A 27,379-nucleotide genomic window follows, 5' to 3' on the forward strand; every position below is an offset into this window, starting at 1 on the left:
CGGCTTGTTTCCTGCAGCAGCGCCAGGCTGGCAACTGCGCTGGTGCCAGCTGAGGCTGAGGCTTGGCACGGGCACAGCACCATTAGCTTTGCTCCATTAGCTGCGCAGGACTTCAGCTGCAAGAGAGATCTCAGGTACTGTGCTGCAGTGGTGCGTGCACAGCCCGTTGCAGTGCGCTGGGGCCTGGGCTCTGTGGTGTCTGGTACCACTGTGCAGGAGCAGAGCCTGTGTGTGGTGCTGCTGTGCAGTGCCCTGTGCCGGTGCTCAGTGCATGATGGCCCAGGCAGAGCCTATGCGTGGTGCTGCTGTGCCGGACTCAGTACTGGTGTGTGGTGTGCACGCTGCTGCTGCACGGTACCCGGTGCCCGAGTGTGCGGCTGCTGCGTGGTACCCGCTGTGTGGCGGAGGGAGCCTGGTAGCTGGGGGGAGTGAGCGGCAACCGTGCGGAGCCCAGCTGCTGCACCCCGAGGCGCAGGGCGCGGGGCCCGTCGTGCCTGAGGCGCAGGGTGTGGGGCCCGTTGTTCTCGAGGCGTGGGGGGCCCTTGTGCCCGAGGCGCAGGCCGCGGGGCCCGCTGTGCCCGAAACGCGAGGCGTGGGGCCTGTAGTGCCCGGGGCGCGGGGCCCGCTGTGCGCGGGGCCGCTCGCCGTGGGGCGGCGCGTGCTGCGGGCGCCCCCTGGCGGCGCGGGGCGGCGGCGCGGGGCGGGGCGGGGCCGGGCGGCGCGTGCCCGCCCCGGGGCGGCTGGCGGCGGCGGCGGCGGCGGCGCGGGCTGCTTTGTGCGGAGCGGAGCGGAGCCGGGGTCGGAGCTGGAGTTGGAGCGGGGCGAGGCACCATGTCGTACCAGGGCAAGAAGAACATCCCGCGCATCACGGTCAGTGCCGCCGCTGCCGCCACGTCCCGTCGCTTTGTGCGCGGGGCGGCCCCGAGGGATCCCCCAGCGGCGGCAGCCCTGGGGCCCCCGCTCTGTCCCTGTCCGAGGCGGCGCCGCCGCACGAAGCTCCCGGTCCGCGCAGGTGCCGCCGGTGCCGCAGCCGCACGGGGGCTGCCGCCCTGCCTGAGCGTCCCCCGGGGGTCCTCCCGCGGGCTGTGCCCCCCGCCGGGGATGTCCGTCCCCGGGTTGCCAGCCCCGTACCCGGGCAGCCGCCCCCTTGGCACGGTCCCCTCCCAGGCTGTGCCCCGCACAGACCCGGCCAGGAGGAGCAAACCCCGCGTGGCTGCCGCCGCCCTCAACCTGTCGCAGGAGGTGACAGCACCGCATGCGGGACGCCCCGCGCTGCCCTGCGCGCACAGGGTCATGGCGCTCGCTGCTCCCTGTTACACTCGGCTGGCTGTTCGGTTTGAGTGCACGCGATTGTGCATGGTCACCGCGCTGCTCCGCACCCAGCCGCGCTGCTTAGCGCGTTCACATGCGGGGGGAGATGAGCACGTGAACCCCCCGCGCTGGTGCCTATTGTTCTTGGCAGTGAATGCCTCGGGAGCGGCTGCAGTTACGGGGCAGAAGAAAGCGGCCGGGGATGTCGTACGTCTGTGCTGCTGTCTGTCTGACCATCCATCCGGCAATGGGCGTCCCTTGCCATGTGGTGCGAGGCGTTGTCTGCAGTGTCTGCAGCAGCACGGCAGGCAGGCGGCTCCGCGGGTGAGCGGTGCCAGCAGGTGCAGCGGTGCTGATCAGGTGCAGCGGTGCCAGTGGGTCCAGCAGTGCTGGGCAGCTGCGTGGGCGCAGTGATGCTGGTTGGGCACAGCGGTGCTGGTTGGGTGCAGCGGTGCTGGGCGCGCGGATGCTGAGCGATTCTGTAGGTGCCAGGTGCGCACAACGGTGTGGGCACCACCCCTGCAGCGGTGCGTCCCCAGCACAGAGAAGGATCCAGCCTCCGGGTCCCTTGCAGGCGGGAGGGAGCCCAAGGTTCTGGGCCCCTCGGTGCCTCTCTGCGCTCACCCCTCAATGGGGTGCTGGGAGAGGTGCGTCTGCCAGGGCAGGCGGTGTGTGCAGGCTATGTGGGAAGGTGATCGGCTCTTCTGCTTCTCTGATGGCTTTACTCTGATGGCTCTTGGCTTCCTCCAGGGAATGGTTGGGGCAGCTGGGAGAAAAAGGGAAAATAAAGCGCTCAAGCTTAACTGTTCTCCATAAGCTGCAGAGTAAAGACAGTGCTCTCAGAAAAGCACAAAGACCTCAAATGGTGTAGAGAGAAATTCTTCTGCCACCCCAGCGAGTCAGTTGCTTGTGTCCGCAGCGTTGCTTCTTGACAAATCTTGCCTTTCCCTCTCCTCAGAGCACTGCTGGGATAACAGCGTTGCTGCTGCAGCGCAGTTTCTCCCGCTCCCTGGGTCTTTGTGTAGGGGGATCTTTACAAGACACCTGCGTGGGGCCTCCTGCTCCTCAGGAGCCCAGTGGTCACCTCCCTACTTCAGTGCTAGCAGAATCTCACACGCTGCTTCACCTTCCCAGTATAAAGTCCTTTCATTAGCTACTGAAGCTGGAAACACGGTAGGCGAGGTGTCTTTGGAGCTGACCTTGCAGGTAGTTCTGGTCTGTGGCAGCCATGCTCTGGCCGCACTTGCTCTGTCGACCTGCAGCATGTGTGTCCTGTCTTTGGGGCGGTGGATGTGACTCCTCCCAAACTCTGGACAAACGCCCCATATGGCCTGCAGCCAGGCCTTCCACTGAGTGAAACCATGGTCATGGTTAGAGTCTTCTTGTCTTTTCTAATAGTACAACAAAGAAAACCTTGGCTACTGGGATCTCCCTAGAAGGAGGCTTTTCAGGCCCTTTTGCAGACTGCGGCTCCCTTGGCTGCTGTTTCCCTCAGATCCCCGCCCCGCTCTCTGCCCTGCTGCATCGTAGCAGTTCTTGTGGGCAGCAAGCTGTCAGCCACGCTGCACTTTTCAGAAACATGAGGACTCTGTTTTGCAGTTAGGCTGTAGGAGACCCGAGAGACCCTTTAAAGCACGGTGGTTGAGTGCCAGGAGTATGAGGGACCCCAGGAATCCCAGGAGCAGGATGGTGCTGGACACGAGCGCACGGAGCGTGTGCGTGAGGAGGAGCCCTCCTCTGCACCCAGGCCGCCTTTGGGGAAGCGGGTGCTGGAAATCGCTTCTCATAGCTATTGCGTGAACTGTCCAGAGTGGTTCTGAGATGCACAAATGCTCTGCTCTTTTTTTCCTATCCACACACAACGGATTTGCAACAAATTTGCTGTCACAAATCATAGCAAGTGTCTGACAGAGCTTTCTAGATTATCAGAATTTTCCCAGTGGATCTATTTGCAGCAATTTCTGTTTATTTCTGGGGAAAATCCCAGTAGAGAGAAGATGGGAGCATGACTGCAGGGTGCGTGCAGGGTATCCGGGTGTGGGGATCGTTCCCAGCTGGAGCTGGGAGTGCTGGTCAGAGCCGGCAGGTGACAGCGGGACGGGCGCAGGGAGGAGGCGGGCGGCTGGGCGGTGCGATGCGCTGTGGGCCGGACGCAGGTTGGATCGGGAGCTGGTGACCTTGGGGCTTTGCCAGGGTGTCTTCCTAACCCCTTAGGCCTGGGAGGGCTGCTGCTCGCTGGGTGCTGGCTGTTCAGCACATGTCAGACTGACAGACGCGGTGTTGCCTCCCTCAAGCACGCTCCTGCTTGGGAGCTCAGCTCCAGAGGAAAGACACAGCCAGCCTTTTGTTTTATTGAGAGACTCACTAGCTCGTTTTCTTTGGTTGTTGTGGGATCTAATCAAAATATTTCCTCTGCTGCTGCCCACAGTATGTTTTCATACCCCTGTGAAGAAGTGCAGGGGCGAAGTGGGGAAGTAGCTTGCCCTGACTTCACAGCGTAACTGTTAACAGAGCTTTTGGTTGAATCAGAATCTCCTGGTCTATGTGCTCTCTCACAAAGAGCGTTTGCCCTGCCAGACAGACAGATCAGGGCTCCTGAACGTTCCCATGGTGTGGGCTGTGCCCACCTCTTTCCACCACCTCATTGTGGCCCACGGAAATCCTAACCATGGTTCTGAGGCGCCTGTACAGCAGCGAGGGCTGCCCAGGGGTGGTAGTGCCTCGTGTCAGGTCTGGGTGGGGAGGAGAGCCTCAGCCTCAGCCGTGGAACAAGACAGATTGTGGTAACCCAGCAGCCGCTGGCCTCGTGTTCCTCAGCACCCAGACCATGTGGAGAGAGCCAGCGTGGTTAAAGCCCGGCCACCCCGTCCTTCCAGCTTGGGGCCTTTCCAGGCTGCCACGCGATTCATTAGCCAGAGCTCCGTGTAAGGAGGAGTCCCCTGGCTGCTGATGAAAGAGTGCTGCAAGTGTCTCTTTCACGGGGCGAAGAGCGGCAAAGCCACACACCTGCTCCCGTGCAGCACTAATGAGGCCCTTGTGCCTTGCAAATAAGGGAGCGCTGTTCTTGGCTGGACTCGGCTGCTGCTGCAAGCTGCTGCCTCCCCTTCCCTTTGCTGTGAGCTTCACATGGAGGAACATTTAGAATCCCCCTGATGTTTTAGGGTCTCAAATGATCAGATGATGCTTGGAAGCAGCAGGAGCACAGGGTGGGTAGGGGGGAACGGGTACTGGCTTTGAAAGCTTCTTGTAACTCATGCCCACTGCCAGCGGGAAGAGGAGCAGAGGAGGTTGAGCACAGGGTGCTGCCGGGGGGCTGGGACTGTGGCGGCCCCGGCAGGGCTGGCGGAGCGGGCCTGGGGGCGCTCCTGGCACGGCTCGCGGGGCAGTGCCCCTGGTGCTGTGGGCGCTGGCGCAGGCCGGCCGCGCTGGGCACTGTGCGGCTGCGGGAAGCGCGGGCTGCCCGGCAGGGGAGACAGGGCGTTTATTGTAACGCGACGCTGCTCCGGGGGACGTGCTGCATGAGCCTGCCTGTTAAGTCGGGCCTTGCAACCGTTTTGTTCACTTCCTTGCTCCTCCTCCCCCTTCTAGATACATCCTTGGACACAGCCAGAGCCTGTAGATGTGATTTCATTACGATTTTATTTTGCTTTTTTCATTGCATTTAATGGACAGGAGCTAATGCAGCCCTTCTCTCCCTGTATGAACAGAGGGGAGCGTCTGGCAGCCGGATTCAGGGAGGACCATGGGATGGAGTCCGACCCCTTGAATGAAGGTCTCGTTCATGCTCCAGCCATAATGAACCTACCAGTTTAATTTGTATACACACAGAGTTAGCACTGTACCTAACACAGAAGGGCTATTTGTGTTTGAGCACAGGCATGTTTGCTTGGTTAATACTGACAGTTTATGCAGTAATTGTCACCCGCCCCGGCTCCCTGTGCTACTTCTGCCATTACCCTTTGCTTCCCCTGCTCTGAGGTACCACAGAGGGGTGGCAGAGGCAGCATCACCAGCACCTGCCACTTCTCCAAGGGCTGTCTGGGCAGGTGAGGCTTGTGAGGTAGGCGTGAGTCAGGAAATAGAGCCCTGCCAGCCTGTGGGATCTGGGCAGCGAGACCCTAATTTTCCTGCTTTGGTGGACTTGGTGAAGCCGAAGAGGGTCTGGTGTGGTGTGGGCTGTACGGATGCAGCGGGAAGGTTTTGTGTGCCTTGACTGGAATAAAACCAGGGCTGTCTTCTCTGCCTTCCTAACCATGGCCCTGATTTGCCATGGCTAAGGAAGGAGCACCTGGCAGTGAGGCCTGGGAGGGCTAAGCCTTGAGGATCAACTCGAGCAGAAATGCACAAGTGACATTTCTTTTCTCCTGATTTTTCTGCTTCTCTTTGTCTCACTGGGCTGTGAAATAAACCTAGCAGGTGTTGGTGTCTGGATCTCACGCCCCAGCCCAAGGCGGCTGTGCACTGTGTGCGGTGCTGCAGAATGTAGTCTTGGCTACACTCAAAAATGAAATGCACGATCTCATAAAGAAGTTCTCTCTGGATTATGTTTTGTAAAAGTTGTCCTCCTTAACAAACAAACAAACGAAAGTAACAAATACTCAAAATACAGTTGTGTAAAACTCAGCCAGAAGAATATGTGATTGTTTTTTCTAAGTGCCTATTTTTGTTCTATCTCTTTTGCAAAATGCTCTTATGAGCTATGTAGCAAACACACCACTTTTTCCCACTACCTGCAGGATTCTTTGGTTTGGAGGACACTGGGCTGCTGCCACGCCGTGCCCGCGTGCTGCGGGTAGCTGTTTGTGTCCAGCACGGCGCCGTGGGCCGCATGGCAGCAGTGCCCTGTGTGCAGCCCGGCTCAGGGCTTCTCTGCGCTCGCGACGCCGGTCCCAGGGCTCTGCCAGAGGTCTCAGTGGGACCTGGAGGTTGCAAGCGTCTGATTAGGGGCCTATTGGAGCAGGACTGAGTGCCCTTTCCTGTCGCTCCCTTACTAACGAGTGATAGCGTGAGGCTTTATTACACGGACTTCCAGTGAATCCGAGACCGACCTCTGAGTTTCTATGGACAGATTGAGCCCTGGCATGGGGAATTCAGATAGTCTAGCTCAAAGGGCCGTTTATGCTATTTATTTCTGGCAAATGACTAAATGCAAAGCTGGATCTCACTGTGGAAGCTCCTGGTGTGTATCAGGATGTGCCGTGCCTTGGAGAACTTGGGCACCATCAGATGAGACAAGTGTGGGCAGAGGTGAGAGGAGAGCGCTCACACGCTTAAACTGACACATGGATCATGTATTCTTGGGAACGGAGTTCATCCATGGTTGTCAGTAGGAGGCTTTTGGAGAAGGATTATTCCTGTTACTGTTGCATGGTCATTTCTATCTACGTTTCTTGCAGTGCTGCTTAAACGCTGCTCTCTTGCATCCGTAAAAGCTGTGGCTTAGTTGTCTTCCTCCTGTGATTTACAGTCCATACGTAACTGGCTGCAGTTGCACTTCAGACTTGTAGAATTTTCTGAACTTAAAATGACATTGTTATTCGTGAGATGACATTTGGATAGAGGCACAGCAAAGGGTCCCCTAAGGACCCTGTGCTGAGGAGCAGGATTAAAAGTGGCTTGTTAACAACATGCGTTTCCATTCTGGGATGGTTCAGGGTCCTGGGGCGTCCCTGGCTCTGTAAACGGGCGCATCTGAGAGCTGCTCTAAACCAGAACGCTGTGCCCCTGCCCTTGCTGTGCCTTAGGACACCGCATGCAACGGAAGGTGCTGATGATTAGTCAGTGTCTAGTTGGGGCTGGTACCTTCGCAGGGGCTGTGTCCTGTGAGAGGTGCTCTCGGGAGCTCTGCAGCCAGCTGCGTGTCCCTGCTCCCAGAGCTGTCCCGGGACGCAAGCTGGCTCTGCCAGATCCCTCGCGTGACGCCTGGACTCTGGTGTGGGTCTGTCTGTGCAGGACAGGGCAGGAAGAGGGTGGCAGCTTTAGCTGTTGTTTTCCCTGGTGGGAAGGTAAGTGCTGAGTGGGGAAGGCCAGCACCAGGCTTCCACTTCCATGGCTGGGCCTCTGCTTATCGCATAAGGGCAGAGAATCCCCTGTGTGCTGGATGAGGAGAGGCTGGGGGTGATTCCTGAGTACTCCTTCTGCGCTGGCACCGAGATGCAGGCCAGGTTAAGAGCACAGCTCCTTCCAGGCCCTTCCCCACCCATTTCCTTTGTCTTGCAGTAAATGAATGAGTGCGCTGTGAAAACACACCCAGATCTCCCGGCTTTCCTTGTTACAAGCTGCAGTGACATAGGGGGATTCTCTCACACCCTACTATTGCCAGCAAATTGCCATTGCTATGGTGATATCTCCATAATTCACCCCCAGGGCAGTGGATAAAGAGCAAACCCAGTTCCCTGCAGAGGAATTAATTGTGCAGGAGCATTCACGGCGCGAGCCTGCTGGGAGAGTCCTGCTGCAGTCTCCTAGGTCCAGATCTGGCTGTGGAAGGGGACTTGCACCACCCACAGATGCCAAAGCTGAGGCTGCAGGCACTGAGGGAGCTGAAAGGAAAGCAGGGGAGCTCGGAAGCTCTAGGAATGGTGTAACAAATGATTGGAAAGATTGTGTATTCTCTGAAAGGGGAAAAATAGCTAGCTCATGCTCTGAGCATCCCGGCAGGCACATGAGAGCTCAGGCTGCATGCACCCGTGCTGCCTGCAGCTGATTCTCATACCAGCACAGAGGAGGGTTCCCAGCCTTCAAATTCCCCTTGTCTTGGCCCTGGCAGTGTCCCATGCAAGCCGTGCGGGTTGCAGGTTGGTGCTGTAGGGAGCTCTCGGCTAATCCACCCGCGTGCATCCTGCCCAGCCGTGTCGCTCCCCCAGGGAGTGCTCTGGAGTCAGGCGGTTCTCCTCTGTTGGGGTGGCTGATTCGCAGCTCACATCCCACCTCCCGAGTTTTATCCCAATTGTTCCATGTGCTGCACTGAAGTCAGATCCATCCTTATATCCTAGCGGAGACCCCTCAGCTTTGTATGTTGTACCTTTACTGTGTCTCTGCTGCCTGTGCTAGTGTAGTAAATTAGTCCAAAGGAAACTGAGCAATATTAGACATCTTGTTTTAAAAAGACCTTCAGCCATAACAAATATATGCAAAGCCTATGAAAGCCCTGCCTCAAACATGCATTTAGTAATTCATTTATTCTCAAAGGTTGAAAATTGCTGAAATGATTTGATATTTCCAAACGAGGCCTCAGGTCTGACTTTGCCTGAGATCTGCTGTTTTTACCCCATCAGTTAATGCTGGGTTGCCCAGATCCAAACGCCTGGGCACAAGAAGAGAGGCAAGAATGACTCCAGCTCGATGCCCCTCCTTGGCCTCGGGTCAGCGGGCAGGCAGGCTGCGCTTCTTTGGAGGAAGCTGCTGGTCCTTCACCTTGTTAGGCAGGAGAACAGAGGAAGGACTAAGTGCTGAAGCAGGAACATGGCTCGCTGCTCCTCGCGTCACTGTGAAGCTCTGAAACAGCGTCATCCTGGAGGGAGTGCTCTGAGCCTGTATGAGAGGGAGGGATCCCAGCAACAGAGACATCGTCTTCAGGGCTGCCCGCCAGTGTCTGTGCTGTTAGTGCTCTTTGCAAGGTGTTAACAGCTGAGAGAGAGATAAATTACATTTTTTAATATTTTACAAAGTTTACTTTGTATGGTATTTGGGTAAGACTTAAAGACATAGAGTGCACCTGATAATGCACTTGCTCTAAACACTGGTGCGTGGCTTCTGCTGCCTGCAGAATTATGTGCCTAATGACCTGGTCTAGGAAGCTTTTGACTTCTGTCTGTGGATGTTAGAGAAACATTTTCGCTGAGTCCTCAAAGCTTCTTCTTTATATTCATTCCACCTCTGTGGTGTTCCTGGCAACACCTGTTTCACACAGACACAGCCCTGTGAATATATTTTCTTCAATCCTGGTCCTTCCTGATGTTCTCTGAGTAGAGATGTGAACTCTCGGCAGTACCGCTGCTGGGGTGAGCTGCCTGGTACCACTGGGGAGCTCCCAGGAAGAGTGCAGCACCAGCAGGTAAGGAATGCATGAGCTGCATGTGTTGCCTAGTACTGATGACTGCTTTGTTTTTTTCCTTTCACAGAGTGATCGTCTCCTTATTAAAGGAGGGAGAATAGTCAATGATGATCAGTCATTCTATGCTGATATTTACATGGAAGATGGTCTCATAAAGTAAGTATGAGATGTACATAGCGTATTGTCCCCATCTCCCATTAGCTCAGCTTTTTTTGGTAGTAGTAGATGTAGTCTGCCTTGGAGGTGAAATATACTCACCTGGGAATTCTTGTAAGGGTGCAGTGAGCAGTTTGAATCATTTGCTGATGGAATCATCTTAATAGAAAAGGTGCAAAGAAGTCAGGTTTTATGGCCATAAAGACATTACAGCAAGCAGTTCTATCTACTGAATGTTTGATGTTCTAGGGGGAAAAAACGTGAATTTGCTAAGGTGGAATGAAATAAGGAATATACTACGTTTCCACATTTACCTCCCTGATGTGCCAGGGAAATCAGAAATTCCCATAAAACCAGTCTGTTTTTTATCTTGATGTATCAAGAAAGACTGAGAAAGGCTTGATGAAAATAGGATTTCTGGAAGAAGTGATTTGAAGGCTGAGCACTGCATATGGGCAGATAAAAGGATTGAAGTGGGGGGGGGGGGGCGGTTTGAGCAAAGGGAGTTCTGAGATTCCGGGGACCTGGCCAGCAGGAGAACTGGATATGTCCAGGGAGGAGAATGTCACGTGGAGAACATGACAAACTTCAGAGGAGTGTAAATAGGAGTATTTTAAGTTATCAGTACATATATTCTGCAATACTTCAGGTTTCCTGTTCTTAGAAGATATTGCTAGATATTTAGGGTTTCAGGTGCCTTCGCTACCACATGGCCCTGCTGATAGCAAAGTGGCCCTTCAGGTGCATGAAGGCCAGACCATGAAGGGGAGGTCCTGGAGCAAACTCTGGCAGGCCCTGGGCTGGCCTGGCAGCCATAGCATTAGGCTGGGAAATCATCTTCCTCTGTACGTAAGCCTCGGGCTTGAGCCTTTCTTATGGTGGGCAGAAGGCCGGGGAGAGGAGAGATTAGGGGTGCTGTTTACTGGAAGCAGAGCTGATGCGAGGGTTTTCATGAGCATCAGCCCTGGGCAAACAGGTAGAACTATTACTCAGTCCTCAGAGCTTCTCCTTCAAAATCACTGGTAAAACTGGGGATTTCTGACTCTTAAGTCAGTGGAGCGTGAAGTGTCCTAGGAAGTTGCACTGCAGAAATCATGAGATCACACACCCGGCCACCCCAACCCAACGCCTGTCCTAGACAGCAGGTGCCATCACAGACACCACTAAGGAAGTTTGACAGATGGCAGCCTGCCCCAGACTATGCAAATTGTAGTTTTAAGCAGGCAACAGGATCCTGCGTTTTGCTGTACAGTGTCTTCACTTGGTTGATGCCTGCAAGCCCAGGTATGGGAATGGGCAGAAGAGGGGCATTTCCCATGGGGAGAGGGGCTTGGCCCTGGCTGCTCCCTAGCTGAACTGTTGCTTGATCATGTTGTGACTGGTTTTCCTTTGCGCGTGACTTACCATCTTGATGTGATCTCATCAGGCAAATCGGAGACAATCTGATTGTTCCTGGAGGGGTCAAAACCATAGAAGCCAATGGGAAGATGGTGATTCCTGGAGGAATTGATGTCCACACTCACCTGCAGATGCCGTACAAGGGGATGACAGCTGTGGACGATTTCTTCCAAGGAACAAAAGCGGCCCTGGCTGGTGGAACTACTATGATCAGTGAGTGCAGCAGGCAGGCTCTTTTTGGCAAACCCTGTGGGCTGTTGTGTTTCAAGGGCAGTTAAAGCACTGCTGCATTCGGCACCCTAAATTTGCATGGAGCCTGTTTGATGTTGACATCTAAGCTTTGTGCAGTTTTTTTTTTTTTCACAATCATTTCAAGAAGTTGAAGAGAAAGAGAGTAGAGTCCAAGAGAGGGTGTTGGGCTTCTGCTTGGGGCAGCAGAAATGGACAGAGATGGCAATGGGTAAGAAAGAGTTAGAGGGTAAGTTTGGACGAAGGAGAAAGATGCTCGAGAGGATTCTTGACAGGTGGCTGTCGTTCTGACTCTACAGAGGAGGCACATGTCACAAGCAATTGGGAACGAAGCATAGCTGAGATTTGTGAAAAACTGAGAGAGGGGTTGAGAAGGGTAGCCCCTCTGGTACTTACAAACTTTCAAGAGAATGGCTGGGAGCTGAGAGCCATCTCATGCAGAGACCCAGTCGAGGGTGCTTGCTCTCCTTACCAACACAGCCCATTTTGCTCCCTGTCTTGCTGGCGTCTCTGACGGGAAAGGGTTTGAAAGAAGAAATGCAACCAAGAGTGCAGCCCTTGCTTTTGCAGACCTGCAGGGCAGGCCTGGCTGGAGCAAAATGCTGGTATCTTTTCATCCATCTGCAGTAAAGAGGTAGGGCCTGAAGGTAAATCTTACTGCCAATGGATAAAACATACCTTCTGGCTACTCAGACATGAAAGCTCAGTGCATTGGCCCTCTTCTGCTTCAGTACTGGGTAACAGTAACCACAGGGTGCAGAGCAGGGCAAGCTGCCTTGGAGAGGTGCAGGAATGAAGGTCCAGATTTTGCTCCTTTACCAGAGTGGCGCCTGGCGAGGGAGACAGGATATACATCAGAATAACGGTGCTGGATATTGTGTCCATTAGCCCTCACACGATTACTTTTTGCACTGCATTTCAGACATGACTCTGTTTTGATCTGGGGAAGGCATTTGCAATATCCCAATCCAAATGGAACTCCTCATCTTAAGTTTTTTTGTTGGTGGTGTTGTGCTCCTGAAATGTTGCTCAGTTCTTTCTTTTTCTGATTGCTTTTCTTGGTGTTGTTTATTTTAAAGATCCCTGAGAGTATGCTCATCTTTTCAGTGATCTCTGTTCAGTGTAGCAGCAAGTATAGTTTGCCTCCATTTGCAAGGTTTTGAAATTCATTTCTCTGTAGACTAGAGAATGAGGAGCGGGATGTGTTTTGGAGACTCTTCAGTGCTACTAAAGTGCTGGGGAAAGAGATTTGTGTGGGGCTCTTTGCCCAACTTTAGATCCTGCATCCTGCAGTGTTCCAGTGTCTGATGCCCCTGAGAGCTTCAGGAAAGAACACTGACATAATATATATTTTTTCTATTGAACAAAAATAGGGCAGCGTGCTCAGATGACTCCAAGCAGAGGAACAGAGCAATGCCCCGGTATCCTGCACCACTCAAGAGAAACAAACAGTGCTAACTAAAAAAAGGAAAGGGAATTCTACGTTATTCCCTGGGGAAAACCATAGATGTGTTACCGTCTGGGTTTCACTGCCCCTGCAGTACTCGCAGCTGTCTGCACTTTGCAGAGTTCCAGGGGCTGCAAGAGCAACTGTTGATATTCTCAGTAGAGAAATGGGTTCTTGCCCTCACTGTTTCTTGCCCTCCTCTCCTCACTGTTTCTCCTTCTCCAGTGGGCCAAAAAAAGAAAACAGTTGTGTAAAATGGACTGCGGCAAGGTGTGAGGATTACATCATGGGCAATAAACAGTGCATTAGTGTTGCAGTAAGGGAGAGCATTATGTTTTAATAGGATGGAAGTATGGGTGAGGAAGGACAAGGCCCTTCAGCTTTCAGCTGATTTCTCAGCAGTAGCCTGTAAAAGCCCCTGGTTCTGTGCCAAGGGCTGTTAAGGAAATGCACAGAGCCTTTCGTTTCCGATAATGCACTTAGGAGAGGCCAAGCAAATCCTGGAGGTGGCAGGGGAGCTCTTCAAGGGTGGTGCGATGTTTTCTTCCTCCCGTAATGTGTGCAGCTCAGAAAGCAGCCTCGGGGCCGTGGGGGAGCCTCAGGGTTTGGGGCAGGCAGCAGCTGTGCGTGGGGACAGGCTGACCCCTCTGCTCTGCCCGCTGCAGTGGACCACGTGTTCCCGGAGCCTGAGTCCAGCCTGGCGGACGCCTACGAGAAGTGGCGGGAGTGGGCGGATGGCAAGGCCTGCTGCGACTACTCCCTGCACGTGGACATCACGCACTGGAACGACAGCGTCAGGCAGGAAGTGCAGACCATGGCCAAGGAGAAAGGTTTGCTGCTGTCCCCCCGTGGCTCGTGGCCGTCCTCAGCCCCCCGCACTGGCCGTCGCGGCAGCGGGCAGGGCCCTGCGGATGGTCCGCGGGCAGGCCCAACCCCGCCGGCCCCATCTCGCTGCGGCTTCCTTGTCACCTGTTAACTGCAGGAATGGCCTGCGTGCGGGGAGGGGAAGGCTGTTTGATGGTGCTTGTGAGGTGCCGTGCGCTCCTGGGGAGAAAAGTCAAAATACTGTTGCAAAACATCAGAATTCTTGGCATTGTATGAATGAATTTCACAAAAATTGGGCATGAAAGTGCTTTGGAAAATCTCAGAGCTCAGATTGCTGGTGAGCACAAGTCCTGCTTAGGAGCCTCAGCACAAAGGTACTGTACGTAAAGAAAGCACAAGTATGTGGGACTGTGCTCATCCAGGGAAAAGCCCAATGTTCCAAGTGTCTTCTGCTCGTAACTGTCCACATCAGTCCCTTCTTGCAGGGACCCACTGTGGGCTCTCTGCTCTTAATGGGCTGAGACTGCTGCAGCCCAGTAGCAAGTAGTGGTTTTGCTTTCTTTTGTCCTCTTGTTTTTGAATATCTGCTGGGATCCTGCATGGAAAGCGAGTGTCCTGAAGATAAACTAACAGGGAAAGCAAACCAAAACAGACAACCTTCTGCTTGACCTCCCGCTCTTGCCAAAGGCTCCCATTCCATTAGGTCTGAGTAATTCTCACATGCTTTGGATGTATTTGGGGGGAGAGAGAGAGAGAGAGAGAGAGCACTCAATTCTTCAGCTCACTTTTTTTCTCTTCTCTGTTTGTCCCATAGGAGTTAACTCCTTCATGGTTTATATGGCCTACAAGGATTTGTACCAGATGTCAAACACAGAGGTAGGAGCTTCATTGCCACCTTGGTTTTGTTTTGGTAGAGCAGTAGCTGGAAAAGTAATCCTAATACTGGGTAATTGTAACAGAGAGATTCAGTCCACGCAGCTTTCGTGGGGGCCTTGCAGCCGCTGTTCTTTATCCCTGCTCTCTTCGGACGTGTGGCCCTTGGACTCCCTGCACAGCGGCGAGTCCAGTCTAGCAGCCGCATGCAGAGCTGAGACCGAACTTCCCACGAAGATGGCAAGGAGAGCTGGAGCTGGGACTGTGGAGAGTCTCTGTGGGTGCAGGCAGCTTTCTGAAAGCACCGCCCGGCACGGCCAGGGAGCGGGACGCTGAACCCCCCTGCTCCACTGCGGCTGCCATGTTTTTCTGTTGAAAGATGCATTCTGGGGATCTTTTAGGCCTCGCACAAGCCAGAGGAATGTGCCTGTGTAGTAATATTTTTTCTTATCTCTGTTTTAGCTGTATGAGATATTCAGCTGCCTGGGAGAGCTGGGTGCCATAGCTCAAGTTCATGCTGAAAATGGAGATATCATTGCACAGGTAATTGCTATTCTGGTTATGCAGGTACTGAAAATCTAGCCCAGGCAGACAGATCTGATGCAGTATGTTAGCAAATGACACTAAAGCTGCATGGGCATCTTTTGAAAGATGATCCCTTTGATGCTGCTTGACAGTGATATTGGATTAACCAACATTTTCTGCTGTGAAATATCTGGTGGGAACCGTGGTAAGGAGGTTGCACGACATTTAAGCTCATAATATAGAAAGCTCACAGCACACAACCTAAAGAAATCAGAAGCACACATGTTTCGGAGCATATGATTCTTCTGTTATCACCAACATGTTTTTTTTTTTTTTTATTAAAGATGGAACAAAATGAAATAATCAGATATCAGGGATATCAGATACAGCTAAGCATTTTCAACTTAAAAGTTCAATGAAGCTGAAGATCAATTAAAACACTTCTATGACTTTTAAAATTAAAAAAAAAAACATGTTGGCAGTAATTTTCTCTTTAAGTAGACGGTTTCTTGTGGAGTTGTTAAGACAGGCTTTTACAGGTGAGCCCAGAACAGATACCACCCACTCTTTTTTCCCTTGCTAAATGAAAATCCAAAAGTGAAATAGGTTTCTCTTTTTTTTTTTTCTTTTTTCAAACTATCCAAGTTGCTCCTTGCACATCAGTAGGAAATGAAACCTTAATTTAGCCTTAATTTCCTTTATTTATTTTGATTCAGAGAATCAAAAGAGAGATTCTGAAAACGAAATCGTCACTTAAAAAAAAAAAGTTGTAAGATATTAATTTATTAAGCAGCATCATGTTGGAACAGGCAGAAATTTTGTGCCAGAATACAGGAAATAAAAAAAACAGCTGCCTAAATAAATAGCTTATAAAGAACATTTGGAATGTTGTTTCTCTTTCACAAAGCTTTTGCAGCTTTGCGAATGAATTGAGTGAGAAAAGAGGTCTGAAAGCCCCATGTCTTGGAAGAGAAGCATCCCCTCCTCGCTAGAGCTCTACCTTGTCTCGGGGCGCACGCGGGAGCGGGGCGCACGCGGGGGCTGCGCGCTGCCTCCCCTCGCGTTGCAGTGAGTTTGCACAGCAGCAGCCAGTGCCATGTTTAGCTGCCTGCTTTTCACTGCTCGCCTCTGCTTTACCTGTGTTCCTGCTTCCTCCAAGCAGCACGGAGTTGTGCTGGTGCTGGGCACCGAGCCCTGGTGCAGGGTGGTGACACTCGATTGCTGCTCCACAGTGCCTGTTTTCGGCAACATTCTGCTAGTTTTGCTTAAAATTGGCTCAGTCGCTCCCTCAAATCTGATTCCTTCGGCTGCTTGTGGCCTTTGAGCATTTTATCCTGGAGAGGAGAGACGGGTGCAGGGACAGAGCTGAGCTGCAGAGCGCCGGCCGCGTGGGTCCTTGGGTCCAGCAGGTCCTCAGGAGGCCGGATCCAGACTCGTCCTGCGTGGGAACGGCCCTTCCGTCCGCACACTGCTCCATGCCAGCCTGGGGTGGAGGCTGGTTGTTTTCATGCCAGGCATGTTGTCGCCAGCAAGAGCTGCTCTGGCCCCTATCAGGAAAAGATTAATATTTTCCATCTGGATGAACATCTCATATTTTCATATTGGCTTCTGTGAGGCTCAGAGGAACTGTGTGGCAGCTTTTGAGCAATAAACGAGAGACATTTTACTTACTTCTGGATAGAAACAAAGCTCATTTATGTTCCCCTGCTAAATGCAAAATCTAGTAGACAGCTCAGTTCAGTGTAAGAAAAGCTGAAGCGGTGCATTCACGGTTGCCCTAGTGGAACAGAACAGGCGATTGAGGATGGTATGTTCACTCTAACCGCAGCTCTTTTTCAATACAGAGGAACAAAGGCCTTTGCATTGCACACAGTCAGTTCAGAGAGTTAAACTGTGTTTGAAAAGTGGTGCAGCAAGAAAAGAATTTTCCCCTGCTCCAAGCAGGCAGTTAGCTAATGGAGCTGGATTTGTAAGGGAATTGTGAAGACATGCTATTGAGAGCTCAGATTGGTAGGTTGTGTTGGGCTACTGTGTAGCAAATGGTATTGGACGAGATAAAGTCCAAGTACACCAGTTTGTTGGGGCTGGGGAAGACAGTTCAGTTACGCTCCATAACTACTCGTCTCTTGTTGTCTCTTTTCCTGTTCTTGGGAAGTGAAGGAGTGTGAATTAAGAGGTTGGTATTTGAACATCCTTTCGGACTACGTTCCTTGGACTTTTTGGGACTCCACTGCCCAATCTGCTGGCCGTTTCACATGAAAACAAAGACTGATCAAAGGAATGGTCTTGGCTAGATATTTCAACAGTCTACCCACAAGACACCTCTGAGCTGGCGCTTCACAGCCCTGGAAGCTGCTTCTTTCAATCAGGGCTTTTTTTTGTCCTTAGTAATTTCTACTTGGATTGCTTGACTTTTGGAAGAGGAGCCAGGGAGGGCCTGGGAAAGGAGGTGTATCAAGTACTGTTCATGAAGCTGAGGAGTCTTGAGTCTTTCTCTGTCCATTCTCTGCTCATTTTGTAAAGGACCTTCTAGTCAGTGTCCAGGAGCCCTCCAAGCTCTCCTGTTTCCCCATCCTCTCTGGTGGTTTCCTTTGATCCTATGGCCTCTCAGAAAGCTCACCACACGTGTGAGGTCGTCCGGTTGTAGGGGAGGGTGGGCCTAGGGCACTGTTTGCAACCGTGGATCTGCTTTTCTGCATGGTGGCTAGAGTTAGAGTCTTATAACATCTCTCTGTGCTTTCAATGATCCAGGAGCAAACCAGGATGTTGGAAATGGGAATAACCGGTCCGGAGGGCCACGTGCTGAGCAGACCCGAGGAGGTAAGATGCAGGAGTCTGTTCCAGCCTTATTGCCTGAAGCCCTTTTCCATAGGTCATAGCAGTTTACTGGGGCCAAACAGCGCTCTGTGTGTGCAAGTGCATGTAGTTGTGCATGTGTATATGTGTGTTTATATGTATACCTATATATCCATTTTTCAGTATTTACAAAGCAATCCTGCCTTGTTCACACCAGCTCAGCAAAGAGAGAGATGCACTTTGGTGATGAACGTTTTTCAGTTTTGCCTGAGTGTCCTGACAGAGCCAAGGACTTCAGAGTCTTCAGGAGATTAAATAATCAGTAAAAAATGTGGTATGGGTGTAGCAGCATCTGTCTGGTTATTGGGCATCCATTTGCTATAGGTGATTCCACTGGTGCAAAAGGCCTGGGAAGAATCAAATGCTGAGTGTTAGTCTCTCTAAAAATTCACTGTTCACATCATTTGGAGCATAAACAGAGGTTCCACCCTGCCCCTGACCAATCTTTGCTTAGGGTCTAAAGTGTTTTAAAATGAGACAGACAAAGCCATTGGAGGAAGGAGTGGGAGGGAAGGAGAGACGGAATTTCCTGGTTACAAATCATTGTCAAGATACTAATTAGATTACTTCTATTTTTAATTCACTGAGTATTTTTCTGTTTGGCTCATTAATGTGAGTTGAGTCTAATTTTAGTGGGGCTTTTTTTTTTTTTAATGTCAGCTTGAGATAGCTCCTTGCTCAGAACTGTTTTTAACTTCCCACAGCACATGAAAGAAGGAAACAATAGAGAACTGGTACGACAGCAAAGCTCTGAGCGGGGCAGCACAGGGACAGACTTGTGCTCCATGGTGTGCTGGAGTAGAATCAGTTGGCTTAAATGAACAGTAGGAGAAGATGATTGTATTATGGCTGGTAACAGTGTATGTAGTCTAGTGTGATACAGAGCTTATTCTCTGTGAAGGATGAGACAGTAACATACTTTCCTGTACAGAGAAAAGACCCAGTGAAAAATATAGTTGACTAGATGCTCTCTGTGTGCAAACTGACCTTGATTTTCATGGCTCTAGACCTTTTGCCGCTAGCTGGCAAGCTAATGCACAATTACGGGAAACTGGATTGTGCCAAATTTGAGAGCTGTCCTGTAAGGCCAGCTCTGTGATTCTTGCCCAAAGCCAGTAAAGGCTTGGTGAGTGTTTGTCTTGAGATGCTATTAAAGCACAAAGCATCTGAGAACAGTACAAGAAGGCTCTAGATAGAATCTGTGCAGCCGAATCTGGATCTGATTAACTTTGAAAATACAGTGTCCCTGTTCCAGAACACCCTCTACACAGAAAAATATGAGATGGCACTGACGTGCAGTGACACTGTCGGCCTCCATAAAGCCCGTAGGTTGAACCAACTGTGTGAAGGTGGCAAGAGGCAGCGCTTTAGTGAGCTCTGTGCTAGAGTGACTGTGGCGGGGTGGGGATAAAGATGTGCTCTTGTCTTGGAGATGATTTGGTAGTGCAGGGTGGTGCCACTACAGAATGCGGAATCATTTTGGTTGCAATGACTGTGTTTGCTTCTGTTCACATGTTAAAGCTCATCAGCTCCACGACCTCGTAAGTGCTCTGGTAAAAGTACTTTACTGTTTGCATTTCTGCTTAATGTTTTTAGGCAGAAGTTGAAAAACTCTTTTTAACCAGGCTGAGGAACTTTGCCTCCATAGACTCCTACAAGTTTCAAAGCAGAGCGAGTGCCTGTGTGTAGTGGTTCTGGGTGCAGCGGTCTGTTGCTCTGGCTGCTGGGAGAGGGCAGGTTGCACAACGAGCTGCCTGGCCCACAGGAATGCTCACTGCGTGCCCTGCTGCTGGCAGGCCTGTGTCCCCAGGGAGTTAGCTGATTGGTACATTGTCTTTTTAAGGCTTCTGTTTTGAACTTTCTCATGCCAAAGCTTTACGCCGAGCTGTAGAGCAAACACTTGGAGAACCTCGGGTTGAGCTCAGGCTGAACAAGGGCTGATGTAAGACTCCAAAGATATCCCGTGTGCTGAAAATCCACGCGGCTCTAACAGCGAGTGAGACAGTGACACATGGAGTGGCTGTTGCAATAGGCTATGGAGCCAGCAGCCCGGTAGCGGGACAGAGCGAATGCCACGAGCGGCCTGTTGGAATGTAGCCGTTTTCCCCAGCTGTGCGCAGGATGAGGCTCAGTTAGGACAGGCAAAGCCCCAGGAGAGCCAGTTGCACTGGAACGGTCCAGGGAGGAGCAGCCAGGTAGCAATCTCTTGCTGTGACCCTTGCTGTGACACGTGAGTGCCAGTGCCACGCACGACAGCCTGTCAGTGGGGGCCTCATGCCCCAAGAGCCTTTGAGCCAGGCCCGAGGAAGACTGAATTTTCCTCCCACAAACCTCCCTGATTAACTTGCCTTGGGGGAATTCCTCACTGTAACAAGTGCTAAAATGCTATTAAAAGGCTGCCTGAGTTTTATCTTCAGAGTGAAGCGTCTTTTCTGTAAACATTTGTGTTGTGGAAGGGGCAACCCTCGAGGGCAGCAAGGGGTTTCCAAGGAAGCAAACAAGACTCCACCGATCAGCCCAATGATCCTGGCATCATACTAAGGGAGTTCAACACTGTGAGGAGGGTCCTGTGGCGAGGATAATAACGAGGGCACAGGGTGTCCCGTGCAATCCATGGTGTGCTGAGATGAGCAGGGACTCCTCCGTGCCAGTCCGTCCCTTTTGCGCAAGCCACGCGCTCTTGTCTCTTCCAGCTGGAAGCAGAGGCTGTCTTCCGGGCCATCACTATTGCCAGCCAGACCAACTGCCCCCTGTACGTGACTAAAGTGATGAGCAAAAGTGCTGCTGACCTCATCTCGCAAGCCAGGAAAAAAGGTGAGTGGCTGCTGCTGTGTATAGGCTTGCCGGCACCCTGGGGCCCCGCACGGCCGCTCGCTGCTCCCTCCTGTTCCTGCCGAGGAGACTGTGCCTTGAAAGCCGTCTGGGGGCTGCGGGCGGTTCTGGATTCCCCTGTCCCTTGGGGAGGGGGGAGCCATACCACAGCAGGGGAGCCACTTTGGTCGTCGTGTCAGGTAACACAGATCTGGGTTGTGGGGCAGGGTGGTGCTCCAATTACCAAAGTTAATCCGTGGCAGCGAAGAACTGTATGTAAGGAGACTCGTCGCACCCGCGTGCACGTGCTCGGAGCTGCTGGGTACAGCCCCAACCTCTGCTCCATGTGGTGGCTCTTGAGGAGGCCTGGGGGACTCTCTGGGGGGCTGGGAGCCCCTCTGACACAGGAGCACAGGGACTCCCTTCCCGCACGTGCAGGCAGGTCTGCACCTCTCCTGCCCGAGAGCTGGCGCACAAGGAGGCTGACGGAAGCTGTTCTCTCTGGGCAGGACCTTGGATGTGAGGAGTGGCAGCAGCCTTCCCCGTGTCCCTCACTCCTGCCCTGGCAGGAAACACACATGGGAGTGAGACGCTTATGAGCAGGGTTGTGGCTCGGTGCTGGTCTGCAAAAGCCATCAACTTTGGCTAGCTGAGCCTAAGGGAGGCTGCAGCGGTTCTAGTTTAGCCTTCTACCCGCGTGGGCTTCTTCAGGACTAGGGTTTCAGCTGGTGAGGAGTAAAGGAGCTCTCTACCCTCCTGCACTAACTGCTGTGGAGCTTCTGAATGGCACTGAGACTTGGAGCAACCTCTGCAGAGGGACAAAGAAAGTGTAGAAAATGTATTTGTGTAGCGGATCTTGGAGGAGCTGGTAACTCTGAGACTAACCAGTGATAAATGCATCCCCAAAGCATTGCAGCTAGAAACACGCACCCAGAGACAGTTTGAGAAGAAACGCAATTTTGTGGTCCCCGCCCTAGTTTATCAGTGTGACGAGCCCTAGTGTGCAGAGCCCTCAGTCACCAGCTGCTGCCTTCTCCCCTGCCCTGTCCCTGGAGTCAGGCTCCAGGATGTGCCTGAAAGGAACCACTGTGCAAGTGAGAAACAGGATCAGGGAGAGTGGAGCCAGCCGGCACCCTTGCTAAATATTTACAAGGGATAAGGAAGGAGGAGTCGAAGGAGATGACAACGAAAGACATTGTGAGAGCTTTGACTATCGGTCGGCTTGCTGTGGATTAGGTGTCAGGCAGCACTGTGTCTGCCTCCTCTATTGAGAGCTGTTACTTACTAGAGTTACCTGGCTCCTGCCAGCTCTTTCTGTGCTGTGTCAGCTCTGAGACGTGGCTGTGTCGCTGCTGGGCTGAGAGTGCCAGGGTGAAGCTGCAGAGCTGTGGTGCTGGAGCAGCCCAGCGCGGAGGGGGCCAGGCGGCCTCCAGGCTGAGGCAATGCAAAGGCAGCCCAAGGCTGGATGGAGCGGCCTGCAGGAGGCCACGCTGCTGCCCTTGCTCCTGTGTGGTAGCTGCGGGGGACAGCAGCTCTCCGGGCTCCGTCTACCCGCTCTGTCCTTCCTCCAGACCAGCGCAGACTCTGCGCCCTGGAGTTGCTGGCCTGGGACGGTCCCTGGTGCCTGCGTGTGTGGTGGTGGAGGGCAAGGCTTCCTCATGATACCACTGTGGGCCTCATAGAGTCCCAAATCAAAGCAGATACTGCAAGACAGACTGGTGGGGTCCTCTGGGCATGTGCTGAGCATAACCCTGGAAGGGAGGAAGTCTCAGGATTCTGATGAAACCACATCCATTTTGTCCCTTTTCTCAGGCAATGTTGTGTTTGGCGAGCCAATCACGGCTAGTCTTGGGACTGATGGGACTCACTACTGGAGCAAGAACTGGGCCAAGGCTGCGGCGTTTGTGATCTCGCCACCCCTGAGCCCAGACCCAACAACCCCCGACTACATCAACTCTCTCCTGGCCAGGTAGGTGGCTGCGAGGACCAAAAAGCAGCAGGGGATACTGTAGCGACTGATACTACTAGAAAGGTAGGAGCAAGCCTTTGGCCTTGGGAAGAAAGAGGTTATTGAGGATTTGGGTTACTTCAGTCTGCATCACTTCACTGTACATTATTTAATAAGTTGCCTGATGAAATGACGGGGGAGGCACCATAAATTAAACATCGGTAACAAGAAAAGCACTAGGGCCAGTAGTCATGAACCATTTAAGTACCCAGAAGAAGACAAGGAAATGAGGACCAGCTAATGGAGATTTGTCAGTAATGGGGCATTTGTTCTGATCTTGGCAGGTAAGACCTGTGCTACTAAACAGAGGCAGGTGCAAAGAACTGCCAAGGAAGGTTGCCCTACCAAGGCGCTGCTGCGTTTGTGAGCCAGGGGAGCCCTTCCGCAGAAACAGGATGGGGAGCAAGGGCTTGGGTTGCAGCTGTGCAGAAAAAGATCTGGACATTGCAGGGTATCCACTAACTTGCATGAATCCACTCTGTGGAATAAAAGGCAGATTTTTCTCTCACTTATATAGGTGAGCAGTTGTATCACCTGTGAGTGTGCAAGGCCTTTAAGGACAGCTCGTGCATATCCAACAGGGATGGTAGAGTGTTTTCCACCCTTAGGGGCAAGGCGTAGGGAAGGGATCTGTTGAAAATACAGAGGAAGTAATAAAATCACTGCAGCTCTTCGTAACCCCATCTCTCACTGCTGAGGAGTGCGCAGCAGCGGGGAGCAGAGTCCGTGGCCGTCTGCATCCGCGTGCCAGGTGCGATCACAAACTCCTTCACCCTGTGCTTGCTTGCTGAACTGCACATGTGGCAGCTGGGCCATGTTAGCCCGTGGACAGCTGACACTGAGGCAGTCGTAAATGGAAATAACCTTTGAGCTAATGCTAGAAAAATCTCTGACTAGATGAACAAGGGATGGCGAGTCAGTAAAAGCAATATTGGCAGAATGGCAAGTTAGGTTGTGCTGGGAAGGGAGGTGTTGCTGCGTGTGTGCAAAGTGTCCTGGCTGGCACGAGAGGCACGAGTGCATTTGGGGTCTGAACGTGCCACGTCCCCTGGGTCACGTGTGTGTACGAGCCCCACGAGCCTTCGCTCAGCTGGGAAGAGTGCGGTAGGTGCAGCCCGTAAGGACGGGGGCGGGGAGGCGAGAGCCCGGCTCCCCAGCTGCCTTATTCGGCCTCACGTCCCCTTCAGTCTTAGATTTAACCCAACCCCCACAGGCGAGACGAGCATTTCTGAGCCTGCAGCCCACGTGTGTCTGTGCCACGCTCTGTCCTGACGCCTTTCCAGGGTCATCTCCTGTGGGGCTCCGACACGTGGAGAGGATCCAGCTGTCTGCTTTCTTGCACAAGGACAAATCTGGAGATTAGGAAGCAGGTTCTGTCATAGACCAGGTCTTGGGCTGCGCAGTCAGTCAGACATATGGCAGAAATTATTAAAGGAAGACAGAGATTACCAGTGGATTAGGAGTGGTTCACAGCCCAGGGTCTTTGTGTCCGTGTTGCGCTGCCTCGCAGCGCCCACAGGTGCTGTGGGAGCCCTGGGCTGGGCCGCGCTTCTCTTGCCCAGCACGTGCGTCTTCCCTTTTGCTGTGTGTCCCCTGGCTCTCCAGAGCGCTGCGCCAGCTCCAGCCCTGCTCCACTGGCCATTCCTGCCCCCTGCTGCCATTGCATGGAATGGGAGAGACCAAAGGGTCTCGGCTGCCCGGCAGCCCTGTGCGGGCAGCAGGGAGTCTTCACAAACAGCATTGCCAGGCAGCGGCTGGGAAGCGCCAGGGAGCCTGGTGGGGCAGCCTGGAGAGAGCCGCGCCGGGGCTGCCTCCTGCCACGGGGCACCTCGCCGGCAGTGCCTGCCTGGCTGGGGCAGCGTTTGCTCTGCTGGCCATGATGGGGAGAGAGGCTGCAGCGCTGCCAGCCCCGCGGGGCAGCGCCTCTGGGGCTACTGCTCCGCACTTGTGCAACCCGGCTTCACAGAGCCGCTCGGCGCCGCCACGTCCCTCCCCAGCGCCGCAGCCCCCCTGCTCGCGGCACTGAGTGTCGCTGAGGAGCCGGAGGCGCTGCTGCTGCTGCACAGTGCAGCTGTGCAGGAGCCCACGGCAGCCCTTGGAGAGGGGGAGGTCGAGTCTGCCCCGTGGGATGCACGAGCTGCGTTAGGGGACAGGCTCAGGTGGGAGAGGAACCCTTCTCCACGTGGCGGGAAGGCTGCCCTGGCAGGAAAACCCAACAACGTGCCAGAAATACCCTTTCCAACTCTGGGTATTTTTCCATTTCACTTGGTGCAAATGCTTGGCTGTTGAGTCTTGGCTCTTGTTTTACCAACAAAATGACTGATGCTGCTTTTGTTGCCGTCACCCTTCAGTGGTGACCTCCAGGTCTCAGGAAGTGCCCACTGCACGTTCAGCACTGCACAGAAAGCAATTGGGAAAGACAACTTCACAGCAATCCCCGAGGGGACCAACGGCATAGAGGAGCGCATGTCTGTCATCTGGGACAAGGCAGTGGTAAGAGAGCATGGAGAGAGAAGCGTTTGGATGGGATGGGCAGGCACCTTGGATGTCCTGTCCTGTCCCTAGCAGAGCTGGGCACGCGGCATCACATCTCCTTGGGGAACCATGCGGGAGGGAGGCCGGGTGACCCGGCCAGGCGTGTGGCACGCATGGGTGCTGCAGGGCCCCGGGGGATGGCGGTGGGGGCCGAGAGCCCTGGTCCGCAGTCCCTGCCCCAACGCTGCTCCAGCAAGTCCCTGTCCCCTTACATCTCCGCTGGTCTGTCTGTCTGAAGGTAGTAAGTGATGCTGACTCTGGGCCAGACTAGTTGGTACCTTGTGTTCGACTGTGAGCACGGTGCTTCCTAGGGTGGGTCTTTTCCCAGAGACCGCTTCATGTCTGTTGTGTTTGAGCAGGCCACAGGAAAGATGGATGAAAACCAGTTTGTGGCAGTGACGAGCACTAATGCTGCGAAAATCTTCAACCTCTACCCACGGAAGGGGAGAATAGCTGTGGGCTCAGACAGCGATCTGGTTATATGGGATCCTGATGCGGTGAAGATTGTCACAGCGAAAAACCACCAATCTGTAAGTCCTCTGCTTACACCTGCGAGGGTGGGGGTGCCAAGGAGCCCTGGGTAAAGGCTGCCCTGGTTGTTCACAGCGGAGCTCCGGGGAGGGCTGTGGCTGTGGGCCGAATGTCTGCGCCCAGCGCAGGTCTCATCCAGCCACGGCGCTCTGGTGACCTTGAATCACGCAGGTGTAATGACATGTTCATCTTTATGTGGGTTTCCCTTCCACATGGAAATGCCTCCTGGCCTGGCCAGCAGACTGCACTCATGCCTTGCAGTCAGCCCGGGACAGACAGCCCTTGTTGTTCGAGGCCTTGCTGCTACGGAGCTCTGAGGCAGCAGGTCCTCGTTCACGTTGAGGCTCTGGAGGGTCCTTGGTGTGATGGAGCAGTGAACCCGAGGTGGCCTGTGGGGCTGGAGAGGCTCTCGTGGGCTTCCTGTGTGCACGGTGACTGCAGCAGCGCGGGCTGGGGACAGCGCGGCCCATGGGGACAGGCCTTCCAGCCCAGCCCTGCTCACGCCCTCCTGACCAGTGTCACCCACTTGCGGCAGGTGGCCGAATACAACATCTTTGAAGGGATGGAGCTGCGCGGGGCCCCGCTGGTCGTTATTTGCCAGGGGAAGATCGTGCTGGAGGATGGCAACCTGCATGTGACACAGGGGACGGGACGCTTCCTGCCCAGCAGCCCCTTCCCCGACTATGTCTACAAGCGCATCCAGGCACGCAGGAAGGTGAGCGGGGGCTGCGCGGGGGCGGCCAGGCTCCGCATCCCGGAGCTGCCCTTTCCCTGCCCGCTGGCTGGGTCTCTGCACCCTGGAGCTGGGGCTGTGAGTCTGGGCATCCCACGCTGGCACTGGGGCTCTCTGAACATTTGCCCTCCATTTTGTTCATTCTCCACCATCAGAGGCAGGAGGCTCGACGGGGTGAACAGCGACTCATGCCTGTCCTCTAGCTCCTGGTTGTTGCTCTGCTGCTGCAGAGCCTGCAGGGAAGAGCTTAATGTAAAAACTAGGAGAGGGGCAGGAAGCAACCTCCTCCTCATCCCATCCACGCAGCAGAAGTGCCGGGGGCGGGTTCTGCATGGAGCCTGCCCACGCTCTGGCGCTGGAGGGAGGCCATGCCCCAAACTGGGCAGAGGCTGATGGACTGTCACGGTCACATTGTGCTTGGGGGCCATTGCGGTCACGGTCGCACGCTCGGAGGGGCAAGGGGACATCACAGTCACAGCCCTGTGTTTGGGGGCCAGAGGTGTTACAGTCATGACGGTGCGCTGAGGGGGCTGAGGGGATGGCCACGCTCGGGGGCCATTGCGGTCACAGCTGCACACTTGGCAGGGGGACAAGGGGACATCGCAGTCACAGCTGCACGCGGGGGGCCATGGCGGTCATGGCCGCGCGTGGGGGGCCGCAGCGCTCACAGCTACATGCTCTGCCGTTGCAGATGTCGGAGGTGCAGGCGGTGCCACGGGGCCTGTACGACGGGCCCGTGTTCGACCTGAGCGGCACCCCCAAGGGCGGCACCCCGGCGGGCTCGGCGCGGGGGTCGCCCACGCGGCAGGTGCCCCCGGTGCGGAACCTGCACCAGTCAGGCTTCAGCCTCTCAGGTGAGGGGCGCGCGGGGCGGGCGGGCGGGCCGGGCGGTGCGTGGCCCTGACGCCCGCTGTCCCTCCCTCCCTGCCCTCGTGTCCCCGCAGGTTCCCAGGTGGATGAGGGCGTGCGCTCCGCCAGCAAGCGCATCGTGGCGCCGCCCGGCGGCCGCTCCAACATCACCTCGCTCAGCTGAGGCCGCCGCGCCGCGGGGCCGCGCCCGGGACG

The 27,379-nt window shown here is 54.1% G+C and overlaps 1 protein-coding gene across 1 annotated transcript; it reads left to right on the top strand.

The window, feature by feature from the left end:
• Window positions 1-793: 793 nt before the first annotated feature.
• Window positions 794-27,376, top strand: DPYSL3 (dihydropyrimidinase like 3). Its single transcript, XM_088521603.1, has 14 exons — window positions 794-870; window positions 9,435-9,523; window positions 10,950-11,134; window positions 13,283-13,447; window positions 14,257-14,318; window positions 14,778-14,858; window positions 17,592-17,660; window positions 20,390-20,510; window positions 22,320-22,476; window positions 24,867-25,008; window positions 25,410-25,580; window positions 26,117-26,296; window positions 27,006-27,168; window positions 27,259-27,376. The coding sequence occupies exons 1-14, from the start codon at window positions 832-834 to the stop codon at window positions 27,345-27,347; spliced, it is 1,713 nt and encodes a 570-aa protein (XP_088377729.1). The 5' UTR covers window positions 794-831; the 3' UTR covers window positions 27,348-27,376.
• The last annotated feature ends 3 nt before the right edge of the window (window positions 27,377-27,379 follow it).

The sequence above is a fragment of the Tinamus guttatus genome, unplaced genomic scaffold, assembly GCF_059628265.1.
Source record: "Tinamus guttatus ecotype Peru unplaced genomic scaffold, ASM5962826v1 Tinamus_guttatus_pri_ptg000007l, whole genome shotgun sequence".
NCBI classification, from domain to species: domain Eukaryota; kingdom Metazoa; phylum Chordata; class Aves; order Tinamiformes; family Tinamidae; genus Tinamus; species Tinamus guttatus.